Source organism: Haliotis rufescens, unplaced genomic scaffold, assembly GCF_023055435.1.
Source record: "Haliotis rufescens isolate VD_foot unplaced genomic scaffold, xgHalRufe1.0.p SCAF_14, whole genome shotgun sequence".
NCBI classification, from domain to species: Eukaryota; Metazoa; Mollusca; class Gastropoda; order Lepetellida; family Haliotidae; genus Haliotis; species Haliotis rufescens.
In genome coordinates this window covers 27328993-27351761 of record NW_025963824.1, presented here as the reverse complement: position 1 = coordinate 27351761, position 22769 = coordinate 27328993, and the positions used below count along the sequence as shown (strand labels likewise).

Below are 22769 nucleotides of genomic sequence, written 5' to 3'. Positions count from 1 at the left end.
TCATGCTGCGTGTTCGGTTCCATGAAATAATCATGAATAACTTATGCAGCCATTGTGATGTGAGGTAACTTGGTCAGACACAATACTGAGTTGCATTCCAGCATATTAATTGATCACAGGCAGCATTATGAATTCATTATCAACTTCATCTAAATATTCCATGGAGGCAAAGATGAGAGAAATAATTAGGATAACTATTCTTTGTACTGGCAAGACTGAAGATGCACTGGACAACAGTGTTGAATGGGTTCTACTGTAGATGCACGAATATGGACAATGATGTTGAATGGGTTCGACTGTAGATACACAAAAATGGACAAGTGTTGAATGGGTACGACTGTAGATGCAGGACTATATGGACAACAGAGTTGAATGGGTTCGTCTGTAGATACACAAATATGGACAAGTGTTGAATGGGTACGACTGTAGATGCAGGACTATGGACAACAGTGTTGAATGGGTTCGACTGTAGATACACGACTATATGGACAACAGTGTTGAATGGGTTTGACTGTAGATGCACGAATATGGACAATAGTGTTGAATGGGTTCGACTGTAGATACACAAAAATGGACAAGTGTTGAATGGGTACGACTGTAGATGCAGGACTATATGGACAACAGAGTTGAATGGGTTCGTCTGTAGATACACAAATATGGACAAGTGTTGAATGGGTACGACTGTAGATGCAGGACTATGGACAACAGTGTTGAATGGGTTCGACTGTAGATACAGGACTATATGGACAACAGTGTTGAATGGGTTCGACTGTAGATACACAAAAATGGACAAGTGTTGAATGGGTACGACTGTAGATGCACAACTATATGGACAACAGTGTGGAATGGGTTCGACTGTAGATGCACGAATATGGACAAGTGTTGAATGGGTTCAACTGTAGATGCACGACTATGGACAACAGTGTTGAATGGGTTCGACTGTAGATGCAGGACTGTGGACAACAGTGTTGAATGGGTTCGACTGTAGATGCACGAATATGGACAACAGTGTTAAATGGGTTCGACTGAAGATGCACAAATATGGACAACAGTGTTAAATGGGTTCGACTGTAGATGCACGAATATGGACAACAGTGTTAAATGGGTTCGACTGAAGATGCACAAATATGGACAACAGTGTTAAATGGGTTCGACTGTAGATGCACAAATCTGAACAACAGTGTTGAATGGGTTTGACTGTAGATGCACAAATATGGACAACAGTGTTGAATGGGTTCGACTGTAGGTGCACGACTATGGACAACAGTGTTGAATGGGTTCGACTGTAGATGCACAAATATGGACAACAGTGTTAAATGGGTTCAACTGTAGATGCATGACTATGGACAACGGTGTTGAATGGGTTTGACTGTAGATGCACGACTGTGGACAACAGTGTTGAATGGGTTCGACTGTAGATGCACGACTATAGACAACAGTGTTGAATGGGTTCAACTGTAGATGCACGAATTTGGACATTAGTGTTGAATGGGTTTGACTGTAGATGCACAAATATGGACAACGGTGTTGAATGGGTTCAGCTGTAAATGAACAAGTAAGGTATTGAATGTTGTTGTGGATAAAACTGTCAGCAGTTTGATGTCATAATGTTGCCGTAAAATCTGTTCAGTATTATATTGCTGATAAGTTGAACAGGATTTATCTAGATCTGCTTAGAGGAAGATATTCAGCCCCAATGACGAATGTAGTCTTTTGCCACAGCGACATGGGAGAAAGGGTGTGAAATTAACAACTAAATATTTACTTACATCAGTACCAATTGCTTATCCCTTTATGAACTGCGAAATGTGTATTATGCAATTTTTATACAGTATGTTACTCTAGGCATTCTAGTATTTGTACAGTACTTGTGAACGAACAGACAGAAAAGAAATTACTATTATCTTGATCAGGGCTGTATTTGCTCATAATAGGCCCATCAACATGGCAAGTAATATTTAGTTGATTGATAAATGTGCTCGAGTTGGTCCAAAATGAATGGTATACTTGCTCCGGGACATGCATTTCATAACCCACATCGGCAAAGTGCGAGGTGCACGTGCGAAACACAGTGTTCTCACAGTTGAGCATAGAGTTCCTGAATATCTTTCAAAATACCTTTAACATTATCCCTTAGGGATCTAACTGTCAAATGTTAAAAGTTAGATCCCTGCTTGGAGGGACCTAATTTATTCTTAATGGCTGACCAAACAAAAACATGCCTGATTTATGTCTTTCTATTTTTTCAGGAACATGCTTAAGAAGATCATGTTGGTGTCTAAAAGGTAAAGAAAAAATTGTAACCTATTGTATATATTGTAGTAGGTAGTAGGTAGGTTTGTTGTTTAACGCCGCACGCAGCAATATTCCAGCTATATGATGGCGGTCTGTAAATAATCGAGTCTGGACCAGACAATCCATTGATTGATATTGTGAGCATCAATCCATGCAATTGGGATACGATGACATGCATCAACCAAGTCAGCAAGCCTAACCACCCGATCCAGTTAGTCGCCTCTTACGACAAGCATAGTCGCCTTTTACGGCAAGCATGGGTTATTGAAGACCTATTCTACCCCGGATCTTCACGTATATATTGTAATGACACTTATGTGGTGACCTAAGGGTCAGAAAGTCATGCACTGTGTTGTCCATGAGATGAAGTGTCCAAACTAAAAACGCCCATTGAAGATCAAGGTTACTTGTAAGAGGCGACTATGCTTGTCGTAATAGGTGACTATTCTTGTTGTAAGAGGCGACTATGCTTGTAAGAGGCGATTCTTCTTGTCGTTAGAGGCGACTATGCTTGTAAGAGGCGACTATTCTTGTCGTAAGAGGCAACTATACTTGTCGTAAGAGGCAACTATGCTTGTAAGAGGCAACTATACTTGTCGTACAAGACCACTTACAGGATCCTATTTGCGTGGATTGATGCTCATGATGGTCCAGACTTTATTATTTACAGATAATTTACTTTTGCTGTGTGTGGCCTCCTATTTATTGGTACTGTTATCTGTGAAACAACTGGTTACCTGTAATTAGATATTAGTTATATATATAACATGAATTGGGAAATCTTTAATTTGGGAATTCCAATTTGAGAAGAATAATATATCAAAAGATTTCAGCTCATTGAAGCAACTGGCATCTTCCCGATGCAAGAGCGTCCACTATCCTTTTTATCAAAGTCTTGTTTCCACCCTTGCCACATCAAGCCCACTTTCCTGTGCTAAATATGATTGAGTGAGTGAGTTAAAATTTAACATCAGCATTATTCCAGCCATATAGCGACCTAAATATGATTGGACTATCGCACATATCGATAGTCAAATCAGAGAACTTTTCACAAAATCAACATCCACGACTGGTACATTTTTGTATGAAAGTGATTTAATGATGGAATATGTCTTTTTCATCCTTTAAACACCCCAACGATTGCCTATGTTGTTCGGTCAGGGATGAAATCGTGAATATTTTTGCTTTCCAATCGACTTGGTCATCGCCTAAGGTAGTTGCCATCTTTGTGAAGCTATACGAGATAAGAACAGCGATCTGATTGGATGTCGCGTTTTCATTCCAAGGGACACAACTCGTGATCTACAAGAGGTGGCACCAGGGTCGAGGCAAGAAAAGTGGCCTTGATGTGGCAAGGGTAGAAACTAGGCTTTGATATAGGCTAGTGGACACGCTTGCCTCAGGAAGATGTAGAAACTAGGCTTTGATATAGGCTAGTGGACACGCTTGCCTCGGGAAGATGTAGAAACTAGGCTTTGATATAGGCTAGTGGACACGCTTGTCTCGGGAAGATGTAGAAACTAGGCTTTGATATAGGCCAGTGGACACGCTTGCCTCGGGAAGATGTAGAAACTAGGCTTTGATATAGGCTAGTGGACACGCTTGCCTCGGGAAGATGTAGAAACTAGGCTTTGATATAGGCCAGTGGACACGCTTGCCTCGGGAAGATGTAGAAACTAGGCTTTGATATAGGCTAGTGGACACGCTTGTCTCGGGAAGATGTAGAAACTAGGCTTTGATATAGGCCAGTGGACACGCTTGCCTCGGGAAGATGTAGAAACTAGGCTTTGATATAGGCTAGTGGACACGCTTGCCTCGGGAAGATGTAGAAACTAGACTTTGATATAGGCTAGTGGACACGCTTGCCTCGGGAAGATGTAGAAACTAGGCTTTGATATAGGCTAGTGGACACGCTTGCCTCGGGAAGATGTAGAAACTAGACTTTGATATAGGCTAGTGGACACGCTTGCCTCGGGAAGATGTAGAAACTAGACTTTGATATAGGCTAGTGGACACGCTTGCCTCGGGAAGATGTAGAAACTAGGCTTTGATATAGGCTAGTGGACACGCTTGCCTCGGGAAGATGTAGAAACTAGGCTTTGATATAGGCCAGTGGACACGCTTGCCTCGGGAAGATGAACAATAAGTGGTGATAAGTTTGTGAAGGTCTTCTCTTGATGGATATACAATATATGACTGTGGTACATACTGTTTAATAGATGGACCAATAAGTGTAACGTGATGAAGATTTAATTATTTGATATGCATTACCGTATTCGACGTAATAAGCACCAAGAGTGCTCTTAGAATTAGTTGAAAGATCGTGAATTTCGTGGTTTATTCTGACAGCATGAATGATTGAGAAGAAAAATCTGTGCGTATTATACACAAAAAATATATTTTTCCAGAATTTAATTGCCCATAATTAAGGGTGCATATAACACACGAGTGCATATTATACACAAATAAATAAGTTTTGTGTTCATTGATCAATTGGAAGGGGTGCTTTTGGGATTGTCAATTAGCCAATATATCAGCAAATATCGCTGTGGGCTGTTATTAGTGCGGGGAGCTTATTACGTCGAATACGGTAAATGGAGTTTGTTATCGCCTGTGTCTGTGACACTGATGTCTTCCACTCTGTTGTATATCATTCGTTGTGTATCATTCGTATACAACTTGCCAGCCCTCTAAGTTGTTGCGCTGTTACCTGGCTCCCTACATGAATATTGTAGTAGCCAAAGTTTTTAGGAGCCAACTTTTTTTCCAAGGAGCCCTATTCCTGATATAGGACACATGTTCACAGGGGTTTCATTGTGTGAAGTCTGGTATTCAGTTGTAACAGACAGGTTTATTCAGTAATAATGTAAATATTTCCTTTTGGTACAATATCACTTAAGGGACCGACCATGTGGTGTTTGAAGTTTGGTTTGGTTGGTTTGTTGTTTAACGCCGCACTCAGCAATATTCCAGCTATATGACGGCGGTCTATAAATAATCGAGTCTGGACCAGACAATCCAGTGATTGATATCATGAGCATAGATCCATGCAATTGGGATTGATGACATGCTTCAACCAAGTCAGCGATCCACCACCCAATTCCGTTAGTCGCCTCTTACGACAAGCTTAGTCGCCTTATACGGCAAGCATGGGTTGCTGAAGACCTATATTAATCCGGAACTTCATGGGTGTGTTTAAGTGGGGGTGGGGTGTTGTATTAACTGTAAATAAATATCATGACATGAAACATTTATGACCACCTCCGTGGACCACTGGTAGAGCGTCTGCCTGGAGAGCAGAAGGTCTGGGGTTTGATCCCCAGCCGCGACATACCATAAGACGTTAAAAGATGGTACTTGTTGTTACCCTGTCTGGCGCTTGGCATTAAGGGGCGAAAACAAGGACTGGTCAGCTCGGAGTCAGTGTACTGTGTCTGAGTGGGGTATTCATGTTAAACTGCAGCATGGTATCTCATTAGGCTAGCACTATAATTCAGCATCAGTCCAAACTAAAACAAGCAGCCACACACACACACACACACACACACACACACACACGTGCATGCACTTCCCTATATATATGCAATAATCTTGGATGTGACGTTATTCGCCCATTTCACCTCACCTGAAACATTTATAACCAGTTATGAAACAACAATTGGCCTTGCAAACCCAAGGTAGCAAACAGGATTTATGATTACTATGTATTCATATCTTAACCTTATATTGTAAGCAGTTATGTTTACTTCAGATACCCAAGTGGCGGGCAGTAGATAAATTTAGGTCACCAGTCATTTTTTAAGTCGCATTGACGACTAAAATGGTCTGTAGTTAGAGGGCTGACCTAAATGCTCTGACACAATGAAATAGGGTTGGGACGGGTAACCCTGATTAACTTGGGTACTCTTGTCAGGTGGTTCCTGAGTAGGACCTGGGTACCACAGGACCTCCCAGACCCATAAGTCACGTGATATATTGTTTAATGACAAAAACTTACTATAGCTCAGCAGTTACACTACAAGTCGCTAAACCAAAACACATATGCACGCACGTGGCCATATTAATCTTGATGGCGACGCTAAACCCTATTTCGCCTCACAAGATAAAGCTTCCACTGATAGGCTAGTCTATCACCCACATGTTCCCAGAGCATTGGGTGTGCTGTTGAATACCTGAGAAGTCCACAACAATTATTTATCTGACCATGTACAAATAGACAACAGCCTTATAGACAGTTGGTACAGTGTGTCATGTGATATGATCGACCGTAGTGAATAGACGATTTAACCTTCGGTATCTGTCTGTATCAGTATCCAGTGTCCAGGGCAAGGTTCAACTCGATTAAGTTCGTATGCTAGACTAACATTTAGTCTCAGAATTAAAGTTATCTTATTTAAAAATATATATCTCTAAAATAAAAAATATGCTCCAAATGTATAGTCCAAGAGATGGGAGTGATTTTTTTCATGTTAGTGGTCCATACAAATAAATGCTTGTTTCTAAGACAAAAAAGAGGGAATTTCCTGAAATGGCTAAGAATCTGATGGTCTTATTCACTAAGGGGGTGCTGAAGTCATCACAGCACTTTTTAAGCTTTATCCTTCTGACCTGTGAAGATCCAGGTTACAATAGGTCCTAAGCAACCCATGACTGCCGTAAAAGGCGGCTATGCTTGTTGTAAGAGGCAACTAACTGGATCGGGTGGTCAGGCTCGCTGACTTGGTTGATGCATGTCATCGTATCTCAATTGTGTGGATCGATGTCAATCACTGGATTGTCTGGTTCATACTTGATTATTTAAGACCACCGTCATATAGCTGTTATATCTCTGAGTGCGGCGTTAAACAACTAACAAACGTTATACTTCTTAGGTAAATATATGTTTTCATCAAAACTAATAAATTTTTCTTATATAATATATATAATAATATAATATAATAATAAATATTTGGTGTCAAAATAAAGAAAATACAACAAGCTACACAGTCATACTTAAAAAGTAAGTGTTCTGAAAAAATACTTTTTTGGCAACTCAATTTAACTTCTTTTTTTTTTTATAAACAAGTCACAAAAATTATCAATATTGACACATCCCCTTACTTCACATTAAAACAAACAAACATTGCATAAATAATATTTTCTCTAACAGAAATGTGTTTGAAAATAAGATGGTCTTTTTCTGATGTTCCATTAAAAGTAATTAAAAAGTTAGTGACCAAGGGAATATTTTATGTGATGACACAAGGGAGATAACTCTTTGAAGGGGTGTTCATAAATTTTGTCATTTGGAATATTAATCAGCATATATGCACCTAAGATAAGAATCTTCAGTAAATAGGTTATCAGTTACCATGGGTTCTGTTAAAAGAAAAAAACATTTCTAAATAAATTTCAGTCAAAGGTGGTATTTTACTGCAGCTTCAATTAACAAATATTACCCATTAGGGTAACTTATAGCACTAGCATTGAGAGGTTTCATATCTTATTGGCCTACAAATTACATATTCATGACACATATAACTATCTTTTGAGTTTCTTGTAGTGAATTGAAATGACCGCATTATTGTAAGTACTTCAGATATATTTCCACTGTCCAAATCTGCATATCTAGAAGCCACAAATCAAACAGTAACTGACCTATTTGATTGTTGCCTGTTGTAAAAGTCATGATCTTGTTCAGTGTGACACAAATTGCTATTTTAGCTATTTACTGTCTTCATTTGTTCTAGGGGCGGTGGGGTAGCCTAGTGGTTAAAGCGTTTGCTCAATACACCAAAGCCTTGTGTTCGATTCCCCATTTGGGTACAATGTGTGAAGCCCATTTCTGGTGTCCCCAGTCATGATATTGCTGAAATATTGCAGAGAGCGGCGTAAAACTGTACTCACTCACTCACTCTAGAGGGCTGCGGGGTAGCCTAGTGGTTAAAGGGTTCACTTGTCACGCCGAAGGCCTGTGTTCGATTCCTGACATGGGTGCAATGTGTGAAGCCCATTTCTGGTGTCCCCGTCATGATATTGCTGGAATATTGCTACAAGCGGCTTGAAACCATACTCACTCACTCATTTCCTTAAAGCATAGTCTTTCCTCCAACATGAAGCTGACACGCCTTGATATAACTGGAATACTGTTCAAAGCAGAATTGCGTCCCCCACTCACTGACTGACTAAAATGAATGTCCAGCTCACATCTTCATGGTACGACAAACATTTATGAAATGACTTCCACTTTGTGTGAGTTCATTGGAATATGAACCTTCATAGAGTGAGGGCCAAAGTGTACGAACATCAGCAATAAAATGGGTTGTAGCATGGGTATCCTTGAATGGGCATGCTATCAAACTCTCTGACTTATCCCAATGTATGCTCAAACGCTAAGTTCAAGATTAAAGGGTCTAAATGACGAGAAACAACGCTTCTGTATTTATTTGAGCAAGGGTTTCCTCAGGAATGTGTAAGTAGTCCGTCAGTGTTTACGTCTCATGCAAAATGTCTGAACGTCAAAATGTGTCAGTCATACACTTATGAACTTCAGTTTTGCAGTCATATGACCGTCCTCTCGTCCATTGGAAAAAACGTCTATTGTGTAATCTTCAAATTTAAAAATTATACCACATTAATCTTCTTCGTCAGTGTCTGTGTCACTTTCACTGTCTGAACTGTCAAATCAGCATTTATTATATCTGAATCATCACTGATGGTCGCAAGTTGCTTGATGATGTGGCTTGGCATTTGATCACCGTGAGAGCTAGAGATAAGCTGCATATTTGCTTAAAATACGCATTTGATAAAAAACTGAAATACGCACACAAATAAAATCCTTGTGTATCAAATATGCAGCAAAAACTGTAAATACGCTATTAAAATAAAATTGATGCATATATTACAACTATTAGATGAAACGATTGCGTATATTACAACTGCCAGATAACATGATTGTGTAATGGCCAATCGCGAAATTCTCTTACCGACAGTTACATTCGGAAAAGCTTGTGCGACAAACATACTGTTAGATGCCAATTGAAAAGCACATCATGCCTAGTCAATGTACATGTTGTATCTTAAACAGTCGCTGATTGGTGATTAAAAGAAAATGCCGACGCAGATGGATTTACCACAATTCACATAGTTTAAATGATTTAAGGGGATTGTTACAAAACAGGTTTTAAGTTCAAATACCCAGATGTCAAGAAACAGGTGGGTACAAAATATTTGAAAACTCTCTAAAAATTATGGATACCCAATAACAATGAAAATTCCTGGGTAAAATACCCAAATAAGCAAAAGCATATCTGGAGCTCTGACAATCAAACCAAACAATTGGGTAGGTTCTGTCCACTAAAGTACTCACGGAAATGAAAAAAACCCTGTTTTTTCGATCTCAGATTTTAAATAAATGCAGTTAATATACAAAATATATAAATCTTCAAACAACTCAATTAGTACTAATTGGGCCTTGGCACAAATACAGCTTATCAAAGGTTTTTATGTCTTTTTATACGTAAAAGTGTGTAAAAATATGAACAAAACAGACTATTGTGAAACTGAGCATAACCAGGTGTTAGTAGATCAAGGTGAATGTCCATGACCTATGACACCTTGACGACAGGTGAAAACAGGTGCTTGAAACCCATGTGCATGTGATTTGTCAGTAGTTCGTGATTTGTGAGTGGCATTGTGGGATAGTGAATCATCGTCAAAATATCAGAACGTAAAAGTAACATATTCCCTTCTCAAACAACAACTTACATGTCATTATTATTATGTACATAAACATAGCTGTTATTTTTATTGTTGTTTTGATAACTTTTTTCCAGCCTAATTTGCATAATGCCTATAGCCTGTTTCTGCCATGTCAATTTGGACTTAGTTTTATTTTTAAATGTTGAAAGTGCCTACAAATTACCTCCTGTAAAGTACATTTTGTATTGAGCACTGAGATAAAACTAGCAAATCCATACTAGTACTTTTCCAGTTGTTTTGTTATTTCGTAGTTACATCTACGTAATGCTTTGTGTCGATTATTAAATCCAGCAAAACAGTTCTTTTTCATTTCCATGAGTACTTTAATTTCCAGCCATGTCCTTTAGGTTCATATTGAACAGGAGTCATTGGTGTGTTAGCATTTCTTCAAACACTTGATGCAAAGTTGGGGGCGGTTGGGTAGCCAAATGGGTAAAGCATTCGCTCATCACGCCGAAGACCCAGGTTTGATTCCCGACATGGGTACACTTGATACAAAGTTTGTTCGTTTGATCTTTTCCACTAATGTTCCCTGGTGGAACTCTGTCAGGTGGAGCAGTATTTGTTGTGTAGGAGCACACTTCAGTTTAAGGATACCAGGGGGCACGCGTGGCCCAGTCGTCTAAGGCGCAGCGATCCGCTGTGCAGAGTTCCGTCCCTGGGGCACAACAGAAACCTATGATTGTGGGTTTGAATCCCGGTTCACCCCGATTATGTTTCTAGGTTTGTCAGCACCATACCCGTGCTCGTGTGTTTCACTGAAGTGGTAAATGCCTGAGACCTGCATCTCTTGGGGCTTTCCTCCCACATTAAGCTGTGATATAACTGGAATACTGTTAAAAGCGGTGTTAAACCCAACTCACTCACTCAATTAAGGATATCAACTCGAACATGATTTATGTTTGTCGTTTCCTGTCTGGAACAGAAGGCACACACAAACCAGAAGCCAAGAACTATTCTTAATTTCAGGCCTGAGGCAATCTACCGGTATACAGATCATTCTTGTGGTGAACTAGTGCCTTTTGAAGATTTGGGTGTTTTTTAAAATCTTTTTTTGTTTCATGAGGGTGGGGCTCGTTTTTGGAGCAGAACTCCGAAACCATTGAATATTTCTTTATGAATCTTACAGATGAGTCTAGTGGTGAGCTGGTGCCTTCAGATGATTTGGGAAACCGTATTCGACGAATTAAGCTGCCAGGGCGCTCTCAAAATTAGAAATAGGGGGTCTTATTAGAATATTATTTTGGTGGAAAAAACAGAGTTGAAAGATAAATTTCGTGGTTTATGCTGATGGCCTGAACTGTTTATATACAACAGATATATTTTTCCAGAATTTAATTGCCCATAATTAAGGGTGAATATAACACACGAATGCGTATTATACACGAATAAATAAGTCTTGTGTACTTTGATCAATCAGAAGAGGTGCTAATTGGGATTGTTCACTTTTCAATATATTAGCAAATATCGCCGTGGAGGCTTATTATAGCGGGGCGCTTATTACGTCGAATACGGTATATATTTTTTTATCAATTTTTGTTTCAATTACGACAAATTTGACTTGACTGAAAATGAGGGCAGAGCTCATTTCTGGAGCAATCTAGACTTGGCAAATCATACTAGACTCCTTCATCTTATTGTGTGGCGTTGATATTCCAGTAATGACAATGTTCTTCCTGCAGGAGGCTTGGTGTCAACAAGCGCTTGAGACTATTTCTGCTCCTGTCCTGTGTTCCCACCCTGGCATTCTTCTTGTACGGCCATGACGTTCGTGAGTATGACAGGCAATAACACTGACTACAAAGGATCATTTTTTTATACATTTTTCTGATAATGGTGTTTGTTATCATATAAATGATATCTGTCAGCAGGGTATATGACATTTATATGTTATCTGTCAGCGGGGTATATGACATTTATGTGTAATCTGTCAGCGGGGTAAATGACATTTTATGTTATCTGTCAGCAGGGTAAATGACATTTTATGTTATCTGTCAGCGGGGTAAATGACATTTGTTTGTTATCTGTCAGCAGGGTAAATGACATTTGTTTGTTATCTGTCAGCAGGGTAAATGAGATTTGTATGTTATCTGTCAGCGCGGTATATGACATTTGTTTGTTATCTGTCAGCAGGGTATATGACATTTGTTTGTTATCTGTCAGCAGGGTATATGACATTTGTTTGTTACTGATTTGTTTGTATGTTATCTGTCAGCGGGGTAAATGAGATTTGTATGTTATCTGTCAGCGGGGTATATGACATTTGTTTGTTATCTGTCAGCAGGGTATATGACATTTATGTGTTATCTGTCAGCAGGGTATATGACATTTATTTGTTATCTGTCAGCAGGGTATATGACATTTGTTTGTTATCTGTCAGCAGGGTATATGACATTTGTATGTTATCTGTCAGCGAGGTATATGACATTTGTTTGTTATCTGTCAGCAGGGTATATGGCATTTATGTTATCTGTCAGCAGGGCATATAATTTGTATGTTATCTGTCAGTGGGGTATATGATTTGTATGTTATCTGTCAGTGGGGTATATGATTTGTATGTTATCTGTCAGCGAGGTACATGGGACTATTTTTCAATCAGTAACCAATCAGAATCAAGTATCTTAGTGCAAGGTGAGATAAAGCTAGTTCAGGCTTATTTAAGGATTGACTATGTATTTTTTCCAGCTCATTGAGGTATGAGTCAAAAACCTGCTATGCGGATTCTTATAAAAGTTTGCACATCGCTTTTTCGATTCATACCTCAAGGAACAGAAAAAAATACACAGTCAATGCTAATGATTAAATTCAACAACGTCAAACATGTTTTATCTACAATAGTTCTACCAAAAACAGTTGTATATATCAAAACAGACAAAAGTGACGAGATTGATAAACATTCCAGGTGTAGGAATACATACTGTGGCGTGACATGAATCAGGTGATCGTTTAATTTATGCACATAACTTGACATGCCTACACAGTCAGTAGCCAATCAACGAAGAGTAGGATCAAAACAATGTCCATAGGAACTGTCAATTAAGGCAAGAGGTGAGAAGAACTGCAACAGTCAGACTGTAATGAACCGGAAGAAATATGTCCGGGAGAAGGTGGCTGTCTCAAATGACCTGGTCAGTTACCGCCAGATTCAAACATTACTTCCCTGAAAATGGGAAAACACAGTTGGAAAAATGCTAGTTAGAAATGAAACCCGAAGACATGAAAGTTGAACCGAGGCGAGTGGGAAAAAAACAGGCGAGTGAGTCTGCACGTTTGCTGTTTCATTCATTCTCGACCTTCGGTTTCAAAGGGTAGTTTGGACAATGAATATGCATGAATTTTGCTAAATGTCCTGTGCATGACAATACACGTGGGCAGAAGGGGAATTCCCGACATTCCGCTGTAATAAAAGAAGTGCGCCTTGGTGGACGTGGCTTAATTTTTTACATTCATTGGGAAAAGAGTGCAATAACACGTGACCAATTCAGCTAATCAGAATGCAGGAATTTCAATGAACACAACAAAAATTTAATTATTCTTTCATAACATCTTTTGCTGTTCAAAGATTTTTTTTTCTCTTACAGTGATATTTTTGGGCCTGAGGGTCCGCGACACAGCCGGTATAACATGGAAGGACTCGTCAATGAGGAACAGTAAGTACCCTGAGCTTGCTCGTCTGGCGTTTTCCTCACTTGTGAGAATCCATGTCACTATAAATACAATGATCTTGAATGTGTCGTTAAACAACATTTCACCTCGCCTCACCTCACTATTAATATAGGACTCAAAGTAAAGTACTTCACCTTTTAAGTGTGATCCCAAATATAACATTTGGTACATTTGACAACTTTCTGAAATGAACTGTGCGTTCATTTAACGTTCCATTAGTCTTTCCCTTCATGTCAAGCACCGGTTCAGCCTTCAGCGTCTACATTCAACAACTTTTAAGGATGGACCTCTGTGAGCTTTAAAGGATCGATCCACTCCATCAGGTCTTAAGGCATTGTGTTTCTGCCAAAGCTGAGCATCTACAAACAATGTGTTGGACACTCTCATTACATTTATTGCATAATCTACATTTCATGTGTACCATGAAAATCTGCGGTGGAATAGGTCTTCAGCAACCCATGCTTGCCGTAAAAGGCGACTATGCTTGTCTTAAGAGGCGACTCACGGGATCGGGTGATCAGGCTCGCTGACTTGGTTGATGCATGTCATCGGTCCCAATTGAGTGGATCGATGCTCATGATATCAATCACTGGATTGTCTGGTCCAGACTCGATTATTTACAGACCTCCGTCATATAGCTGGAATATTGCTGAGTGCGGCGTTAAACGACAAACAAGCAAGAAAACAATTGGTGAATCTGTCTAGAATATATTATGATTATTTACAAGCCGCCTCATTGTGGTGATAGCAAGAAGTAGATGCAAATGTTTCATGATGCTTCATGTGGTTTCCTTGCAGTTTTGGTAAATGACACAGTTTCCAAAGACTTGCAGAAACGAGTTCGTATTCTATGTGTTGTGCCTACCACTGTGAAGAACGAAGATACCAAAGTGTATGCAGTGAATGCGACATGGGGATCGCGATGCAACAAAATACTGTTCGTGTTTGTTTACCACCATTCAAGGTTCCATCATATATCACTCAACATCTCGGATGGTCGTTCGCACCTGACTGCCAAAACCATGCAAGCATATAAAGCAGTGTACAAGCAATACGGGGACTCTTACGACTGGATTCTTAAAGCGGACGACGACAGCTTTATTATCATGGAAAACCTACGTTTTCTGTTATCCAAATTTGACCCAAACGATGCAGCGTACATCGGATACCATTTCAAGGTGCTTGCTCACAATGGCTACATGAGTGGCGGTGGTAGTTATGTGATCAGCAAGGCTGCATTGCGATTGGTCGCTGAGAAAGGTTTCAGTGGGGGATGCGCTACCGACGGTAATGATGAAGATGTGGATGTCGGACGCTGTATGGAAAAGTTGGGCATTAAAGCCTACGTTTCATATGACAAGTTTGGCAGAGACACCTTTCATCCTCAAAGTATTGAACAGCACCTGATCGGCCCGTTACCTTGGTATCTAAAGGACTATCCTGCATCACCAATTCAAGCAGTAAGCGTGGACCTGATTTGACAGTAATTTAAGACATACCCTATTCGACGTAATTAGCGCCCTGCTATAATAAGAGCCCACAGCGATATTTGCTAATATATTGAAAAGTGAACAATCCCGATTAGCACCCCTTCCGATTGATCAATGTACACAAGACTTATTTATTCATACATAATACGCACTCGTGTGTTATATGCACCCTTAATTATGGGCAATTAAATTCTGGAAAAATATATCTGTCATATATAAAAATTTCAGGCTGTCAGCATAAACCACGAAATTTACATTCACCATTTACCAAAATGAAATTCTAATAAGAGCCCCCTATTTCTAATTTTGAGTTGCGCCCTGGGCACTTGTTACGTCAAATACGGTGTTAGAATATATTGATGGTTTCTCGGCGTTAGAAATTGGCACTAGTCCCATAGTCATTGCCAAACTGCCCAATAGTTAAGGTATCCTAAGCACTGGTAGAAATTTTGAATTTTTATGGGTTTTGCTATATGTTATCATTGTAAGGACCAGTGGACTAAAAATGTTAGTTTCTACTGCTGTTTCTATAAGTTATTGAATGCATTGTTGCTTTAGAATTAACTTCAATATTTAATCATTAACACAAAAAGCACTGAAGACGATGGTACACAATCTGTAACATCAATCATTGCAATAATACAACAAAAGCTATTATCCATTATTCTATTATCAGCCGATCAGGAAATAATAATCCGTTAGTGGGCATGACCTAATTCTTTATTTCGGTTTATGGAAACAAACACTCAAAACTGCATGGTTAGCCAATCAAATGCCATATAATCACCATTGATTTCTAATGTGATCAACACACTATTTGACTGAGTACAACACTGATGTCTGTTTCAGGGTCCAGTGATGTCCATGTACAACACTGTTGTCTGTTTCAGGGTCCAGTGATGTCCATGTACAACACTGATGTCTGTTTCAGGGTCCAGTGATGTCACTGTACAACACTGTTGTCTGTTTCAGGGTCCAGTGATGTCCATGTACAACACTGTTGTCTGTTTCAGGGTCCAGAGTGATGTCCCTGTACAACACTGTTGTCTGTTTCAGGGTCCAGTGATGTCCCTGTACAACACTGTTGTCTGTTTCAGGGTCCAGTGATGTCCATGTACAACACTGTTGTCTGTTTCAGGGTCCAGTGATGTCCATGTACAACACTGTTGTCCGTTTCAGGGTCCAGTGATGTCCATGTACAACACTGTTGTCTGTTTCAGGGTCCAGTGATGTCCATGTAAAACACTGTTGTCTGTTTCAGGGTACAGAGAGTGATGTCACTGTACAACACTGTTGTCTGTTTCAGGGTCCAGTGATGTCCCTGTACAACACTGTTGTCTGTTTCAGGGTCCAGAGTGATTTCACTGTACAACACTGTTGTCTGTTTCAGGGTCCAGAGTGATGTCCCTGTACAACACTGTTGTCTGTTTCAGGGTCCAGTGATATCCATGTACAACACTGTTGTCTGTTTCAGGGTCCAGTGATGTCCCTGTACAACACTGTTGTCTGTTTCAGGGTCCAGTGATGTCCCTGTACAACGCTGTTGTCTGTTTCAGGGTCCAGTGATGTCCATGTACAACACTGTTGTCTGTTTCAGGGTCCAGTAATGTCCCTGTACAACACTGTTGTCTGTTTCAGGGTTCAGTGATATCCCTGTACAACACTGTTGTCTGTTTCAGGGTCCAGTGATGTCCCTGTACAACACTGTTGTCTGTTTCAGGGTCCAGTGATGTCCCTGTACAACGCTGTTGTCTGTTTCAGGGTCCAGTGATGTCCATGTACAACACTGATGTCTGTTTCAGGGTCCAGTGATGTCCCTGTACAACACTGTTGTCTGTTTCAGGGTCCAGTGATGTCCCTGTACAACACTGTTGTCCGTTTCAGGGTCCAGTGATGTCCATGTACAACACTGTTGTCTGTTTCAGGGTCCAGTGATGTCCATGTAAAACACTGTTGTCTGTTTCAGGGTACAGAGAGTGATGTCACTGTACAACACTGTTGTCTGTTTCAGGGTCCAGTGATGTCCCTGTACAACACTGTTGTCTGTTTCAGGGTCCAGAGTGATTTCACTGTACAACACTGTTGTCTGTTTCAAGGTCCAGAGTGATGTCACTGTACAACACTGTTGTCTGTTTCAGGGTCCAGAGTGATGTCCATGTACAACACTGTTGTCTGTTTCAGGGTCCAGTGATGTCCCTGTACAACACTGTTGTCTGATTCAGGGTCCAGTGATGTCACTGTACAACACTGTTGTCTGTTTCAGGGTCCAGAGTGATGTCCCTGTACAACACTGTTGTCTGTTTCAGGGTCCAGAGTGATGTCCCTGTACAACACTGTTGTCTGTTTCAGGGTCCAGAGTGATGTCACTCTACAACACTGTTGTCTGTTTCAGGGTCCAGTGATGTCCCTGTAGAACACTGTTGTCTGTTTCAGGGTACAGAGTGATGTCCATGTACAACACTGTTGTCTGTTTCAGGGTCCAGTGATGTCCCTGTACAACACTGTTGTCTGTTTCAGGGTCCAGTGATGTCCCTGTAGAACACCGTTGTCTGTTTCAGGGTACAGAGTGATGTCCATGTACAACACTGTTGTCTGTTTAAGGGTCCAGTGATGTCCCTGTACAACACTGTTGTCTGTTTCAGGGTCCAGAGTGATTTCACTGTACAACACTTTTGTCTGTTTCAGGGTACAGAGTGATGTCACTGTACAACACTGTTGTCTGTTTCAGGGTCCAGAGTGATGTCACTGTACAACACTGTTGTCTGTTTCAGGGTCCAGAGTGATGTCACTGTACAACACTGTTGTCTGTTTCAGGGTCCAGAGTGATGTCACTGTACAACACTGTTGTCTGTTTCAGGGTCCAGAGTGATGTCCATGTACAACACTGTTGTCTGATTCAGGGTCCAGAGTGATGTCCCTGTACAACACTTTTGTCTGTTTCAGGGTACAGAGTGATGTCACTGTACAACACTGTTGTCTGTTTCAGGGTACAGAGTGATGTCACTGTACAACACTGTTGTCTGTTTCAGGGTACAGAGTGATGTCCATGTACAACACTGTTGTCTCTTTCAGGGTCCAGTGATGTCCCTGTACAACACTGTTGTCTGTTTCAGGGTCCAGAGTGATGTCACTGTACAACACTGTTGTCTGTTTCAGGGTCCAGAGTGATGTCACTGTACAACACTGTTGTCTGTTTCAGGGTCCAGAGTGATGTCCATGTACAACACTGTTGTCTGATTCAGGGTCCAGAGTGATGTCCATGTACAACACTGTTGTCTGTTTCAGGGTCCAGAGTGATGTCACTGTACTACACTGTTGTCTGTTTCAGGGTCCAGAGTGATGTCCATGTACAACACTGTTGTCTGATTCAGGGTCCAGAGTGATGTCACTGTACAACACTGTTGTCTGTTTCAGGGTCCAGAGTGATGTCACTGTACAACACTGTTGTCTGTTTCAGGGTCTAGTAATGTCACTCTACAACACTGTTGTCTGTTTCAGGGTCCAGTGATGTTACTGTACAACTCTGTTGTCTGTTTCAGGGTCCAGAGTGATGTCACTGTACAACACTGTTGTCTGTTTCAGGGTCCAGAGTGATGTCACTGTACAACACTGTTGTCTGTTTCAGGGTCCAGTGATGTCCCTGTACAACACTGTTGTCTGTTTCAGGGTCCAGTGATGTCCCTGTACAACACTGTTGTCTGTTTCAGGGTACAGAGTGAAGTCCCTGTACAACACTGTTGTCTGTTTCAGGGTACAGAGTGATGTCACTCTACAACACTGTTGTCTGTTTCAGGGTCTAGTAATGTCACTCTACAACACTGTTGTCTGTTTCAGGGTCCAGAGTGATTTCACTGTACAACTCTGTTGTCTGTTTCAGGGTCCAGAGTGATGTCACTGTACAACACTGTTGTCTGTTTCAGGGTCCAGAGTGATGTCACTGTACAACACTGTTGTCTGTTTCAGGGTCCAGTGATGTCCCTGTACAACACTGTTGTCTGTTTCAGGGTCCAGTGATGTCCCTGTACAACACTGTTGTCTGTTTCAGGGTACAGAGTGAAGTCCCTGTACAACACTGTTGTCTGTTTCAGGGTACAGAGTGATGTCACTCTACAACACTGTTGTCTGTTTCAGGGTCTAGTAATGTCACTCTACAACACTGTTGTCTGTTTCAGGGTCCAGTGATGTCCATGTACAACACTGTTGTCTGTTTCAGGGTCCAGAGTGATGTCACTGTACTACACTGTTGTCTGATTCAGGGTCCAGAGTGATGTCCATGTACAACACTGTTGTCTGTTTCAGGGTCCAGAGTGATGTCACTGTACTACACTGTTGTCTGTTTCAGGGTCCAGAGTGATGTCACTGTACTACACTGTTGTCTGTTTCAGGGTCCAGAGTGATGTCCATGTACAACTCTGTTGTCTGTGTCAGGGTCCAGTGATGTCCCTGTACAACACTGTTGTCTGTGTCAGGGTCCAGAGTGATGTCACTCTACAACACTGTTGTCTGTGTCAGGGTCCAGAGTGATGTCACTGTACAACACTGTTGTCTGTTTCAGGGTCCAAAGTGATGTCCCTGTACAACACTGTTGTCTGTGTCAGGGTCCAGTGATGTCACTGTACAACACTGTTTTTCTGTTTCAGGGTCCAGACTGCTGCAGCCAATTTTCCATCAGCTTCCACTACGTCTCGTCCCACATGATGTACATCATCGACTTCCTCCTCTACAGGGTCTCCATCTATGGGAACTACGACTTGCCAAAAGAACAACTTCAGGATATTTTCACAAAAAAGACCTCCAAGATAAAACATCAAACTGAAGACGAGGTGTTTCCTGTACGTCACTATTTTGCTGCTCCAAACTTCGTGCCACAGGAGCATCCGGAATATAACCACCAACGGACATGATCAACACACCCTGACCCCTCCCTACCCCACACACGCCTCCAGGATAATTGGATTCAGGGTCAGAGTGTCCGCAGGGTCCGCAGGGTCCGCAGGGTCCGCAGTATGTGAGTGGTCATGCTCATACAGATTGTTGATTGCATGTCATTGTACCTTGCTCATAATGTCAATCACTGGTTTGTCTGGCATAAAGTTGACCATTTACAGGCCACTGTCTCATGATATTGTGGAATGTGGCTTTGAGATAACAACAAACAACAGCAAATGTTTGCATTCACGATTGAAAAGGGAAAATGTAATTTAGTCTAATCCCATCCCAAACCACCCAGCCCCAGCCCCATCCCCCCACAAACCACCCCACTCTGTCCCATCCCCTTTCACCCACCCCCACTCTGTCGCAGCCCCCTGCACCCACCCAAACCCATCCCCCCCCACAAACCAACCCCATCCCCCGAAAAACAACCCCAACCATCCCCTTCCCCCCACAAACCGACCCCGCTCAGCCCAATCCCCCCACAAACCACCCCCACTCAGCCCCATCCCCCCACAAACCACCCCCACTCAGCCCCATCCCCCCCACAAACCACCCCCACTCAGCCCCATCCCCCCCACAAACCACCCCCACTCAGCCCCATCCCCCCCACAAACCACCCCCACTCAGCCCAATCCCCCCCACAAACCACCCCATCCCCCCCACAAACCACCCCAGCTCAGCCCCACCCACCCCACAAACCACCCCCACTCAGCCCCACCCACCCCACAAACCACCCCCACTCAGCCCAATCCCCCCCACAAACCACCCCATCCCCCCCACAAACCACCCCAGCTCAGCCCCACCCACCCCACAAACCACCCCCACTCAGCCCCATCCCCCCACAAACCACCCCCACTCAGCCCCATCCCCCCACAAACCACCCCCACTCAGCCCCATCCCCCCACAAACCACCCCCACTCAGCCCCATCTCCCCAGACCCACCCAACCCAACCCCCCCACAAACCACCCCCACTCAGCCCCATCCCTCCACAAACCACCCCAACCCATCCCCATCCCCCCCACAAACCACCCCCACTCAGCCCTATCCCCCCCACAAACCACCCCCACTCAGCCCCATTCCCCCACCCTCACTCTGTCACTCTCTCAAAGGTCATTAATCAGGAACACCAATATTTTATTCATATTCATTCCAGAGATTTAGGGTCATATTTATATTATTGTTTGTTATTTATTTTAGCTTTACAACTATTGTAAGACTGTGTTAAGGTATTGGAGAATCGGCAGTGCAGCACTAACATCTCTTTGTGAAACTGGCCCAAGAGCACACGAGCACAAATCGATCCTAATGCTGCTACCATTGTAAGTCGGTTATAGTGCTGGGGATATGACGGTGTAGCACTAAGATTGCTTTGTCACAGTTCTTAACACTGAACAGGGTGTAAACAGTAGCTCTGAATGGTGAATGCAGGAACAACTGGTAGTTCCAGCTGTAGTGAATGTTCTACCTTCCCTTGAAGTGTCATTGGCACTTAACATGGAGGATGTATGTATGCAAGATATATGTATTTTTAAATTGTTGCTTAAGATCTTGTTTTTTTTAAATATCATCACAAGCAACATATTGTAATTGTTGCTATTATTAGTTTTGCTTTTCATTTTGCTTCGTAGGATAGACGATTTGTAACTTATACAAAGTAGATTTTACGGCACTTCCATCCTGGGCCCGTTCCACAAAGTGATCGAAGCGCTGCAACTGTTACTAGTACATGTTATAGTATAGGAGTCTTACCCCCAAGCGCTACGATAGCTTTGTTGAACTGGGCCCAGATCTCAAAACACCTCATTACATCGAGTGGTATTATAGCCTATGCAGTGTTTGAAAATTTAGCAAAAATTAAAATTGTGAGGATTCCTGGTTTCAACTGGTCCACAGCAAGCGATGTTGGTTCGGGCAGAGACCATATACCGATGGTATACTGGTATATGGTCTCTGGTTCGGGCAATCAGTGACGTGATTCGCTGATATGAGTTTATGCATCCTTTGTCTGGTCTTGAAACCCCAGGAAGTGTACAACTTGCGAGGTGTCCTCCTCTTTGGTGTCCTCAGCCATAATATTGCTGTGTTCGAGAAACACATGTTCATGTATACACCCGTGAAAATCCGGGGTAGAATAGGTCTTCAGCAACCCATACTTGCCGTAAAAAGGCGACTATGCTTGTCGTAAAGACGTCTTTGCTTGTCGTAAAAGGCGACTAACGGGATCGGGTGGTCAGGCTCGCCTGACTTGGTTGAAGCATGTCATCAATCCCAATTGCGTGGATCTATGCTCATGACATTAATCACTGGATTGTCTGGTCCAGACTCGATTATTTACAGACCGCCGTCATATAGCTGGGATATTGCTGAGTACGGCGTTAAACAACAAACCAACCAACCAACATGTTCTCGTTCCCTGTTCACATACACACACAGTATTATTTACGTGATTTGTCTCCAATCAAACTTATGTGTTGGCATGTTCATGTTTAACACATGGCTATGACAATCAGAAAAGATGTACTTGTCTGTTATTTATATTTCAAATTTTTAAATTACTTTGTATGCAAGTAGAGGCACATGTTACCCAGTAATTTGTACAGAGTTGCTTCCCTTAAGCATGCCAGGAACCTATGATTTTGAGG

At 41.8% G+C, this 22769-nt stretch overlaps 1 protein-coding gene across 2 annotated transcripts in view; it reads left to right on the top strand.

Moving 5' to 3' along the window:
• Positions 1 to 20502, top strand: part of LOC124131275 (glycoprotein-N-acetylgalactosamine 3-beta-galactosyltransferase 1-like) — a 40735-nt gene extending 20233 nt beyond the window's left edge. The window contains exons 2-6 of one of the 2 annotated variants that reach the window (XM_046494431.2): positions 2250 to 2285; positions 11718 to 11806; positions 13617 to 13685; positions 14500 to 15161; positions 19832 to 20502. In XM_046494431.2, the coding sequence (XP_046350387.2) occupies positions 2254 to 2285; positions 11718 to 11806; positions 13617 to 13685; positions 14500 to 15161; positions 19832 to 20095 (1116 nt within the window). In that variant the 5' untranslated portion in view covers positions 2250 to 2253 and the 3' untranslated portion in view covers positions 20096 to 20502. The remainder of the gene's footprint in view (positions 1 to 2249; positions 2286 to 11717; positions 11807 to 13616; positions 13686 to 14499; positions 15162 to 19831) is intronic. The other variant, XM_046494430.2, reaches the window with a different exon arrangement.
• The last annotated feature ends 2267 nt before the right edge of the window (positions 20503 to 22769 follow it).